Below are 11,458 nucleotides of genomic sequence, written 5' to 3'. Positions count from 1 at the left end.
ATGTCAGGGTATTAAGGCGGCCACTCGAGCCATTTGACATTCTGAACTATAATCCACTGTTTTAGAAGCCGAGCGGTATGTATGGGAGCGGTGTCATGTTGTACGTCCATGGAATATGACCATATATCTCAGAAATCGATGTCGAATTTTACTATGAAAGCAAAATGCTGAGTTACCGTTACATATGTCCCGCTACTTTTTTCCCATATAATGAGTATACAAAGAAGGCTCATACTAAGAAGGAAGCACAAAAAAATGCATTTGAAACAATGGGGATGGAAAAATCCTATTCAGTTGAGCGGCACTGTACATATGTTCATACATGCCTGTACTTTGCATGTCTCCATCAGTGCGCTGTAAGCTTTTGACTGCAATCAATATATCCTCTGCAAAGGCATACATGGTAGATTCGATTACTTGTTAATTATTATATAAAAATGTGGTAACATTTTTTCGAAATATACACTTTACACTTTTCAGGTTCATACATACATATGTAAATAGATATGTACATGCAATATGTACATTTAAGGTAACAAGGATATGACCAAAGTAAAAATATTGTTGATTAACTAATTAAGCGTGAGCTTGAGCATTAATAATTTTTATTTCTTTTATTTACCAATGCTAGAACCGTTAAGTTAAAACTAAACAAAATGTATACACCTTTCAGGTTCATACGAGTACATTCATATGTGCATAAATATGTATATACATAGACACCTTGGCATGAAAACTAATAAAATCGCGGCATTTTGGCACATTTTCAGAGCCCAGGACGACTGGCGTGTCGCTAATTCAATTGTTTTCGCAGCCAAAAATAAAAGTGGAAGGAGTTGATTCCAAGTGAAAATTGCCCCGAACCTTCCTTCTCGCTCGCACAGCAATGCAACGAAGCGAAAGAAGCGAAAAAACGTCATGTCAAGTGGAGCGAAATCCACGAAGAAGCTGCAGAAAGGCGAACAAAAGTTGACAGCAGGGGGCGTGAAGAATGGTGAGCGAGAGGGAAGAGTCCAAAAGTGACGAGGACGAAAAGCTCAGAGAGCAACAACTACTGTTTGTTTTGCAAAGAAATAAAAACAGAGCAGGGACAGCCACGGTTTGAGTGGCTGCGAGCAGAACGGCGCATGCGAGTGAGAGCATTTGTGTTAAACTGTCATAAATCTTAATTGTGATGGAATCGGATTCGGAATAGGGACAAAAGAAGGGTGATGAAACGACAGAACAGATTTCCCACACTTTCGGAGCGAGCGAGATGGAGCAGTCCGACAACGCCATCTCTTTCCCTAGCGATTTCCCCTGTTTCAGTTCCAAGCGTTCACTTGCCAGCACAGGGGAAGAGACAGCCCTGCATCTGCGCTCTTGTCGCTCATGTGGCTCTCTCTGCTCTCTCTCTCTCGCGCTCTCTTTTTGGCGAGCAGTCGGTTTCTTTTCGGCAAGAGTCAGTCAGTCGACAAGAAACCGTTACTGCGTACGATCGTGCGAAAAAGCTCGGCCGCGCGGCGTTTTTGGAAAAAATCGTCCGGTAATTAGTTAGCCGAGAGCAGCGCAGCCGGCGAGTGCGAGCGAGAGAGTAGCCCATTTAATCACGCTGACAGCCAGCTGTCCTGCAAGGGTGTGGGTGGCACACACGGCACACACACAACTGCGCAGCCGTCGCCTGAACGCAAAATCGAATCAGAAATTGCCGTCGCCAAAACGCGGGCTTCGTGTTTGCTCGTCAACATCAGCGCAGCTTCCAATCGCTGCGCGTCCCCGTCGCGTCGCTTCATTTTTTCATCCGTATCAATCAGTGACGGCAGAGCAGCAGCGCCCCGTTGTTGTTTGTCAGCTTGACAGCGGCGGCAGCGCAGCAGCAGCGCAGCAGCAGAGCACCGCAGCAGAGGCTAGTGACGAAGGAACCCGGCCAGCGGAATTCAATCGCCTTTGGACTGTCGTTCGAGTAGTGACGACGAATCCGGATGAGTAGACGCACGCATCGCGACCCGCGGTTCCGTCAGAACAGTGAATTCTCAGTTTAAAACGCGTTTTTGGGGGAGGATAGAACGAGTGTTTTCCAGGGCGCCATCATATCTAGTCAAAGAAGCAGAGGTTTGATACTCTTGAACGCAGATGCTCGATCAAGACTGAAACACGCGAGAAACTACTACAAATGGTTCAACAAAGTATACGTAAAACTACCACAAGTTAAATAAAATATACCACAAATATATATTTATTACCAAAACTAAAGATAAACTATTGCCAATATTTACATTAGACGGTATTTAACTCACCAAAACTACACTACATACATAATGTAAAGCCAGTTACTTAAATCAACAAACCTTAACGAAGTATACGATTCAATGCAATTACTAAATTAAATTTAAACCCACACAAATTAGGAATTAATAATACAAACGCCTCGAAACGTCATTTTTGTCTGACAAACGAAAGTTTATAAATTAAAACAAATTTTTAAATAATCAAAGTTGTACGCTACAACGACAACAAGTTCTACACGATAACGTACCAAGTGCAAAACAATAGATTATATGATTATTGTGTCAAATTAAAGTTAAGTTCCGAAATCCAACTGCAATCCTCGTTGTTCAAAAAGAGCAAAGCATCAGCAAACCAGTTCCAGCAAACCGTCAAAATTCAACAAAATTTCAAAATGTTGCACGAGGCTCTGATGCTCGAGATCTACAGACAGGCGCTAAATGCCGGGTAAGTGTTATATGGAAGATTATTTCCATAGAACGGTGAAAGATATATATTAAAAATAAATTCAAATGGTCTCATTTGGGTCACATCTTTAATACGCTTGATACGCTTAGATGCAGGAAATTTAGAAAAGTGATTATTCTGCATATGACGGATGAACGTATGAACTGACTGAAATGTAAGTGCCGAAGTGAATTAAAGTGTTGTTTACTCTGACACAAAAACAATTTTAAATTCTGAACTAAAAGTGACGAATGTTCGAAATATTCACATATGAAATGATAATACTGATATCAAAGTTATTTTTTTGTTGGTTTGCAATTGCTTTGTATGTGTGCTTACGTATCTGGCCTAAGGCAATAAATGGTTAAATAGAATGGTACAAATCATATACCATATACATTGAATATAGAACGGTTTCAGTCAAAGTCAAAAACCCACTTCCGATACAGAAATTGTTCAATGCCCCTTGAAATATTTTTGTAGACTCTCAGCCAAATCGGCCTAATAAATATATCAAGAAACTATGATTTCATGGCATTTGATGATTGCCATTGGCAGCTCGGCGTAGTCGCACACCTGTCGTTGTAAATTCAGCACCTTGCCTATTGGCGCTATTGCGCGCCCATATATCACAACACCCACCCGCAGAACCAAGAGTACTGCGTTCCCGACTACGTGTCCGAAAACGCTGATTTGCAGACCCTGAGATCGGGAAAAGTAAACTTGACGTGAAAACGGAGTCGGGCGGGGGAAATGCGAAAATAACAGAAAAATTCCCATAGTTCGATGATGGGGGATACCTGCTTGGGTAAGCGTTTGTGTATCTGTATCTGGGTGTCTCTGAAATTATGATTAAGCAAGTTCAAGATATATTTTCGCACTCGCACTCACAGTCTGAGTCTGAGCAAATTAACTGAAGGCTGAAAACGGGTTTTACGACACTATATTTGCGGGGGCGAGGGATATCGGGGTGCATCTGGAATCTGGAGTATTAATAATAAAGTGCGACAAATCGCTCTCGTTTGATTTGCATGCAGATACACACGAATTTTTAAGATTTTCCAAGGCGATGACGTCTCCGAATTGAATAAATCATGCGAAAAAGTGAAAAACTCAAAATGCGCTACGCTCTGCTTGCCATCTTTTCTATTCTCCACCCCCTTTCCTTTTCCCCGTGTGCGCCTATTACGGGAGAGATTTATGTTCACAATTTGCCGCTGGCGTGTGTGTGTGCGTGTGCGTGTGGTTGAGTCTCCGGGTGCATGTGTGTGTGTAGTGATATTTACTCTGTTACCTTAACGGATTCGTCGTGCCTAAGATTTGGCTCAACAGGAACAGTGGGTTGTAGTTGGAATAAATGGAGATACCTTTGTTTGTAACCTTCGCTTTGCAGAATAGAACACGAGGACTATGGTAGAAATCCCTTTCCTGACTTGAAGCACAATTTTAAGCAATGTACTATTTTAATATAAATAATGCGAACTCGGTGCAATATTTATACTCTCACCTGAGTTCCAAACAACTCTCCCACATCACACGTATTTCCACATGAGTACACCCACAGTTTTAGCTATTCTGCGCTTCACGGGTGCATATCAATATGTAACTCTCTCGATTATTAGTGAGACATTGTAATTAACTGCACTTGCTGGAGTTGCGTATAAATCATTTTGATTTAAGCATAATCGAGTAACGAGATTTCAGATTATGATATGGCGGAGAAAACTCGTTGCCAAGTATTTACGCGACATACTAGTGGCGCAAAATAAAGGGGAAACGAGCCGCTAAATGGGTTGTATGCGGGCTTAATCGCCCCTTGCAATCTGGATAGCTAATTAGCGGTGAGTGATTGCGCGCTGTGTGTAATAACTATCTTTGATATGCTGTCACCTGGCAAGTGACTGCGCTCCAAATGAGCTGCACATGAATCAGATTTTGTTCCGACGTTTCTTAAGATACCATCAATATCGCGCTAGGCCGGATTTATTAGTAAACAATCCATCAATTACACACTGACTTTCTGATATGGCCCCAGTGACAAAACTCCTCCGAATCAAACAACTTAATGCCGGTTAAGAATTTCATTTTTCGGTGAACGATCGCTCGTCGCACAATAGCACATGACAAATACTTGATATCCGAATTTTTGACTAAAAAACAGGCTGATTTTCACGATTTTTACGTTCAAATGGAGCCCCATAAACTGTAGTTATTGATTAAGTTCGATTATTTCCGCCCGCCTCAAATGAAAACCCAAACAGCGAAGCACAATGTGCCCACACACAGAAATACAAAGTTATTATTGTAATTTATAACCTTTGCATATACTTCAAAGTTAATCAGACAATCATTCCACATAAGCTAAACGAAACCCGCTAAATAATGTTCCTGTGAAATATTTTCTTAGCAAACAATCGGTGCTATTAAAATTATAAGTGGTTTTAATTTGAATGTTACACACTTGAACAAATTAAGGAAATAAAGTTTAGAGATTCGGTTTCTCTGATGGCAAACTATTTTCTTTATTCTTTTTTTTGTTTTCTCTGCTACGAGGGCAATAAAATTTGTTTTTTTTTTTTTTTTTTCATCTCATTTTATGCACATTTTTCAGCAGCCCAATTAATTTATTCAAACCATGAGGAATTTGTGGTCGGTCAGCCAAACGATAATTGCCTCCAAGTTTGTCAAATACTTGAATCTCTTCTCAGATTCGTATTTTTGATTATGATCGGCATTGCTCATAACGCACGCCTAAAGTCTCGAATTAATCGCCATTGTTTCATTTGGATTTTTACAGCCCTCGAACCGACTAAAGTTTTGTTTTTGCTATTCGCGTTCGCGTTCGCCTTATGGCGCTCAAAAATTTGAATAACAAATCGAAATGTTGACATATGATTGCCATTGATGGCATTGTAGGTTCCGCTGACCGGCGAATGGATTTAGCTCAGAGCGAAGCGAAACAAATAGTAATCCGAGCTATAACGATTTCCAATGCTTTTGATGGCTTATCTACCGGCCTCATCGGGAGAAATGTTTAGCCTGCGAAAGTCGGTTGACGAAAAGGGGTGAGATAGCTTTGTCACTCAAATTGCTTTCAGATACAGCTTTTCAGAGGTGATAGATTGCTGATTAGGTCTAAACGATTAGCTAATTGTCTGAATGCGGCGAATGCGAATAATAAAATGAAAAAGTAAAACCCCTAATTGATGCGATACACCTTTTTAATGGTCAATAGTTTTTGTTAAATGTGTCCTAGTTTTATAGGGTTTCGTTTGTTGGTTTTCTATTTTAATTTATTATTATTATTATTTATAGGTATACTTGTGTGAAACTAGAAGTCGCGTTACTTTTTTATAGCATCCAACAAAGTTAATGCGAATTACTGTAACAATAAGCACCTATTCCTCCGTTTACATAATCTATCCGGGTTATGATGTCTTTTTTTAGAGCTCTTAAAAGTGCAATCAAATGATTCCATTTTTTTTAGATTTTTATACCCGTTACTCGTACAGTAAACAGGCAGAAGGAACCGTTTCCGACCATATAATGTATATATATTCTTCCGTCTGTCCGGATGAACGCCTCGATCTCAGGAACTACAAAAGATATAATGTTGAGATTAAGCATGCAGCTTCCAGAGACATAGACGAAGTGCAAATTTCCAAATGTTGCCACGCCCAATATAACGCCCACAATCCGCACAAAACTGTCACTGTCACACTTTTGAAAAATGTTTTGACATTTTTTCATTTTTTTATATATTTTGAAAATTTGTACACCAATTTGCCAAATAACTTTTTGCCACGCCCACTCCAACGTCCACAAACAGAACAAAACGCTCACGCCCACACTTTTAACAAATGTTTAAGTTTTTTTCGTTCTATTATTTTTTCCCCAATATCAACCGATATTTCAGAAAATGTAACTTCTCGTTTGCACTTCCACTAGCTGAGTAACGGGTATCTGATAGTCGGGAAACTCGACTATAGCCTTCTATCTTGTTAAAGTTAAATTTAATAGCTTAAATAAAATTTAATTTGATTATTAATATGGCCATCTTTGTATTTGCAGAGCTCTGCCCACCGCTCGGCCGCGTTCGACTGAGTCGGCGAATTCCAGCGAGCGCTGTCCATCGCATGACTCAAACTCCTCGGACAATGGTGGTGGGGCTGGCAGCGGCGGAGTAGGTCACAGGCTAGACGCAGCCGCTCTTTCCACCGGAGTGTTGCCCGGGGAAGGGCCCACCACTCTACACTCATCATTTCCGGCAGTTCCGCAGTCCCTGCCCGCCCAGCCGCCCTCAATGGAGGCGTACCTGCACATGGTGGCGGCAGCCGCGCAGCAGTATGGATTCCCTTTGGCCGCTGCTGCAGCGGCTGGTGCGGGTCCACGGCTGCCACTGCCACTGGCTAATGAGGCGGTGGCTCCATTTAAACTTCCTCCACAGGCTTCGCCCACTGCATCGAGTAATAACTCGGAAGCTCTGGACTTTCGCACCAATCTGTATGGAAGGGCCGAATCGGCCGAGCCACCTGCCTCCGAAGGCGAGGAGGATGACTTTGATGACGGTGCCAACAATCCACTCGATCTCTCCGTAGGAACCCGGAAACGTGGTCATGAATCGGAGCCTCAGCTTGGTCACATTCAGGTTAAGAAGATGTTCAAGTCAGACAGCCCACCCGCGAATTCCGTGGCGTTGCCTTCAGCCAGTCAACTGTTGCCAGGAGTTAATCCTTATCTTGCCGCTGTGGCAGCCGCCAATATCTTTCGAGCGGGTCAATTCCCCGACTGGAATAGCAAAAACGATTTGGTAGTGGATCCGCTAGAAAAGATGTCTGATATTGTAAAGGGTGGAGCCAGCGGAATGGGTACCAAGGAAAAACAGCACTCCTCCAAGGCCACAACACCACAGGCAGCATCTCAGCCACCAAAAAGTCCGGTTCAACCGACATCCAACCAGAATTCAGAATCCGGAGGAGGGTCCGGCGGCGGCGGTGGTGCTGGTGCTGGTAGTGGCGCAGTGACCAAAGCGAGGCATAACATTTGGCAATCGCACTGGCAAAACAAGGGTGTGGCCAGTTCGGTGTTCAGGTGTGTGTGGTGCAAGCAGAGTTTCCCCACTCTGGAGGCGCTGACCACTCACATGAAGGACAGCAAGCATTGCGGCGTGAATGTGCCACCTTTTGGTAATCTGCCAAGTAACAATCCCCAACCGCAGCACCACCATCCAACTCCACCGCCACCGCCGCAGAATCATAACCTCCGAAAGCACAGTTCCGGAAGCGCCTCCAATCACTCACCATCGGCAAATGTGAAGAATGCATTCCAATATCGAGGAGATCCACCAACGCCACTACCACGAAAATTGGTTAGAGGCCAGAACGTTTGGCTTGGCAAGGGTGTGGAGCAAGCCATGCAGATCCTTAAATGCATGCGGTGCGGCGAGAGCTTCCGATCTCTGGGCGAAATGACAAAGCACATGCAGGAGACCCAGCACTACACGAATATCCTATCCCAAGAGCAGAGTATATCAATCAAATCGGGGAATGCCAGTGCCAACTCAGATGCCAAGGAGAGCCACAACAGTCTGAGTTCCGAAGAAAGTCGCACTCTCAGTGCTGTCCTTACATGTAAAGTGTGCGACAAGGCCTTCAATTCTTTGGGTGATCTGAGCAACCACATGGCCAAGAACAACCACTACGCAGAACCGCTCTTACAGTCTGCGGGAGCTCGAAAGCGACCGGCTCCGAAAAAGCGCGAGAAATCGTTGCCTGTACGGAAACTTTTGGAAATGAAGGGCGTATCGGGAACGACGCAGGAAGATCATTCAAACGAAAAATCCTCGGTGCAAGGGAAACCCGGCTTGGGACCTGGTGGAGGCGATAAAAACGATGCCGCTCTGTTTGCCGAACGTATGCGGCAATATATTACAGGGGTAAAAGCCCCAGAAGAAATTGCCAAAGTTGCTGCTGCCCAACTCCTGGCGAAAAACAAGTCCCCAGAGTTAGTGGAGCAGAAGAACGGCGGTAGCGCGAAGGCTCCAGGTGCTTCTTCCGTTCTGAGTGCCATTGAGCAGATGTTTACAACCAGCTTTGACACGCCACCCAGGCACGCCAGCCTGCCAGCTAGTAGTCCATCCAACTCATCCACCAAAAACACCTCGCCCGTGGCCTCCAGCATACTGAAGCGGTTGGGGATCGATGAAACTGTAGACTACAACAAGCCATTGATCGATACCAATGATCCCTACTATCAGCACTACAGATATACAAGCAGCGAAAGGAGTGGCAGTGAGTGCAGTGCAGAAGCCAGGCCGAGATTGGGTGCACCGACTCCCGAAAAACAGCAGCAAGGGGGAGGGCATGAGGAGGAGCCTTCAAAGCCAGCCATAAAGCAAGAAAGGGAGGCGGAGTCGGAGTCGGAACCTATTAAAATGGAGATCAAGTCTGAGTTTGCTGATAAACAAAATGAAGCCGAGGAGTCATCCAAAATGGAGGTAGCTGTGGTCAATGGGAGAGCCACCAACAATAACAACAATAATGTGGAAAGGAGCTCCCCGAAGACACAGTCTTCGGCAGCAAGTCCTCAGACTAGGTTGCTACCTCCCCGAAGCCCTGCCGAAAGTCAGAGATCAGTTACTCCTAAATCACCCGCTTCTAGCCATAAATCCTACGATGGGAGTTCGGAAGGCACAAAGAAGTTTCCAAGTGATTCGCTCAACGCGTTGTCATCCATGTTCGATTCCTTGGGTAGCAGTGGCGCCGGGGCTAACTCCAGAGCTAAGCTAGCAGCCGCATCTGCTGCCGGAGGATCAGAGTCCCCAGAGAACCTCAGCTCCGGCGGAAACTCCTTGGCAGCCCTGCGACAATTCTGCGTGAAGAAGGAGAAGACCGCCTAAGTCCGCGAGCTGATAAGAAAAGCTAAAGCGAATCATTTGCCTTGTTTTCGTTTTTGAGCAAAACGCATTTTCAACATTTTTTGGTTTGTCAGCGCCTTGCCTTCGCCCCGAACCCAAATACCCTACCCCAGCGCTGGTCGGGGGTTTTGCGTTTCGGGTGGCTTCGGCCTGGTGAACCCAGATTCAAGTCAAAGTGCCACGGATAGAGCCACTGGATGAATCTGTCTGTAAAACTATGGCGGGCATGATCTGTTTTAACTGACAAAGGAACAAGTATGATCAGAAGAATACGGCGTGGAAACTGGGACTTTTTGCGCTGATTGTGACGATTGTGTTAACGACTGTACAGAATGTTATGATACTCGCTGCAGTGGGCGTGATATTTCGGCACTACACGATTCCTACCGCGTTCAGTTCCTCCGCCCTTCATCAAGCCGTTAGGCCTACTTTTTCAAGGTAAGTGTCCCAAAAGACTTAATGGTAGTAAAAATGATTCCGTTTTTTATTTAGATTTTTAAAATAAGAAGCCGCCTTTAAAACGCTTTACTGAGAATTCCCTTCTGTTTCCATTTTAGGATAGAAAATATAAAGCGCCATTTGAATTCCTTGAAAGACTGGTTCTTTTTGCTGATCGGAGGTGGAATGGAAACTAGACGAACCATACAACCGAAAACACGAGTCCTTGTTGGGGCTGTCACATGCCAAGGCAAAAAGATATAAAATTGGATAAGAAAACATTGTGATCAAATACAAGATAAAAGTTTTTATGCAACTACTAAGACAAATTTATTGGTGGGGACATAACAATGTCAGTCAAAATGCGGGATGAAGATGTTATAGATGTCGCTAAAACCGGCAAATCCTTGATTTTCGGAAACATAATGCTATCCAGCTCCTTCTTCGCTTTCGGGTTTTTGACAATTTTTGGAACCACCAGCATAAGCAAGAGCGGCACTACCATAATCAGAGCCAGGGGGATTAAAAGAACACCGATAAATCGCCATTGTTCCCTTTCTGAAGTACTTTCGACGGATGAGGGGTTGAAGACGCAGTGAATATGGTACTTGATTGATCAGCGATGGCTGAATGTAGTTTATATTGCGGGTGATACTTTCCCTTTTCAGTTATTTCCACATTCACTGGCTGAAAGTTAGTTTCGAGTGCTCAGCCTGCAGGATGTGAATTTCGTTGGGCACCCATATATCAAAAAACGACATTCCAATCGACAGTGCTATATAAGGAAGCCACGCCCTTTTTAGGTTCTGTTGTACTGGGTGCCTCATTCTTTTATTTCGCATTCCTAAGTTACTATCTACGTGTATGTATCTATGGCGTTAATCTGTCACATTATCAACAGAATAACCATAATTTTATAAATTTTTTGAGCTTGAAATATTGGTTAAGATCATTGGTACAAGATCAGACCATTGATTATGATTTTTAAAGCAATGAATAAAAGGTATTAACTTTAAAGGTAAAGGTATTAACTAAAAGGTATTTACTTTTAGTTAAAATATTATGATTTTCCATTTATGTATAGATTAGATTGTCTAAAAACGTTCATCACGGATCATAGGACTCTAATAGGTAAGTCAATAATCATTTCAAAGTTTAACTTCATTTTTTTCTCGAAATTCCAAAAATTCTCAAGAGTGTTTGAGTTGTCGGTTGAAGGCAAAATTTGAAATGCCGCCGGCAAATGGACCCTATTATGATACAGAGGTAGAATAGCCTCCAAGTCGCCCAAGCCCACGCCCCCACGGCCCCTTTTGAATAAAAGCCCCATAATCGTGACCCAAGCGACTTTTGTTCGCTCTTCGGCTGCTGCATATGTGGACACATTGAGCG

General features: G+C 43.6%; 1 protein-coding gene across 1 annotated transcript; it reads left to right on the top strand.

Moving 5' to 3' along the window:
• Positions 1–1,446: 1,446 nt before the first annotated feature.
• On the top strand, positions 1,447–9,987 carry LOC6548364 (protein teashirt). The gene is made up of 2 exons (XM_001973931.3): positions 1,447–2,712; positions 6,784–9,987. Exons 1-2 carry the CDS (start codon positions 2,660–2,662, stop codon positions 9,608–9,610), a joined length of 2,880 nt encoding a protein of 959 aa, XP_001973967.1. The 5' UTR covers positions 1,447–2,659; the 3' UTR covers positions 9,611–9,987.
• The last annotated feature ends 1,471 nt before the right edge of the window (positions 9,988–11,458 follow it).

Source organism: Drosophila erecta, unplaced genomic scaffold (genome assembly GCF_003286155.1).
Source record: "Drosophila erecta strain 14021-0224.00,06,07 unplaced genomic scaffold, DereRS2 tig00000975-arrow-arrow-pilon, whole genome shotgun sequence".
NCBI classification, from domain to species: domain Eukaryota; kingdom Metazoa; phylum Arthropoda; class Insecta; order Diptera; family Drosophilidae; genus Drosophila; species Drosophila erecta.
This window is presented reverse-complemented; position numbering and strand designations above follow the sequence as displayed.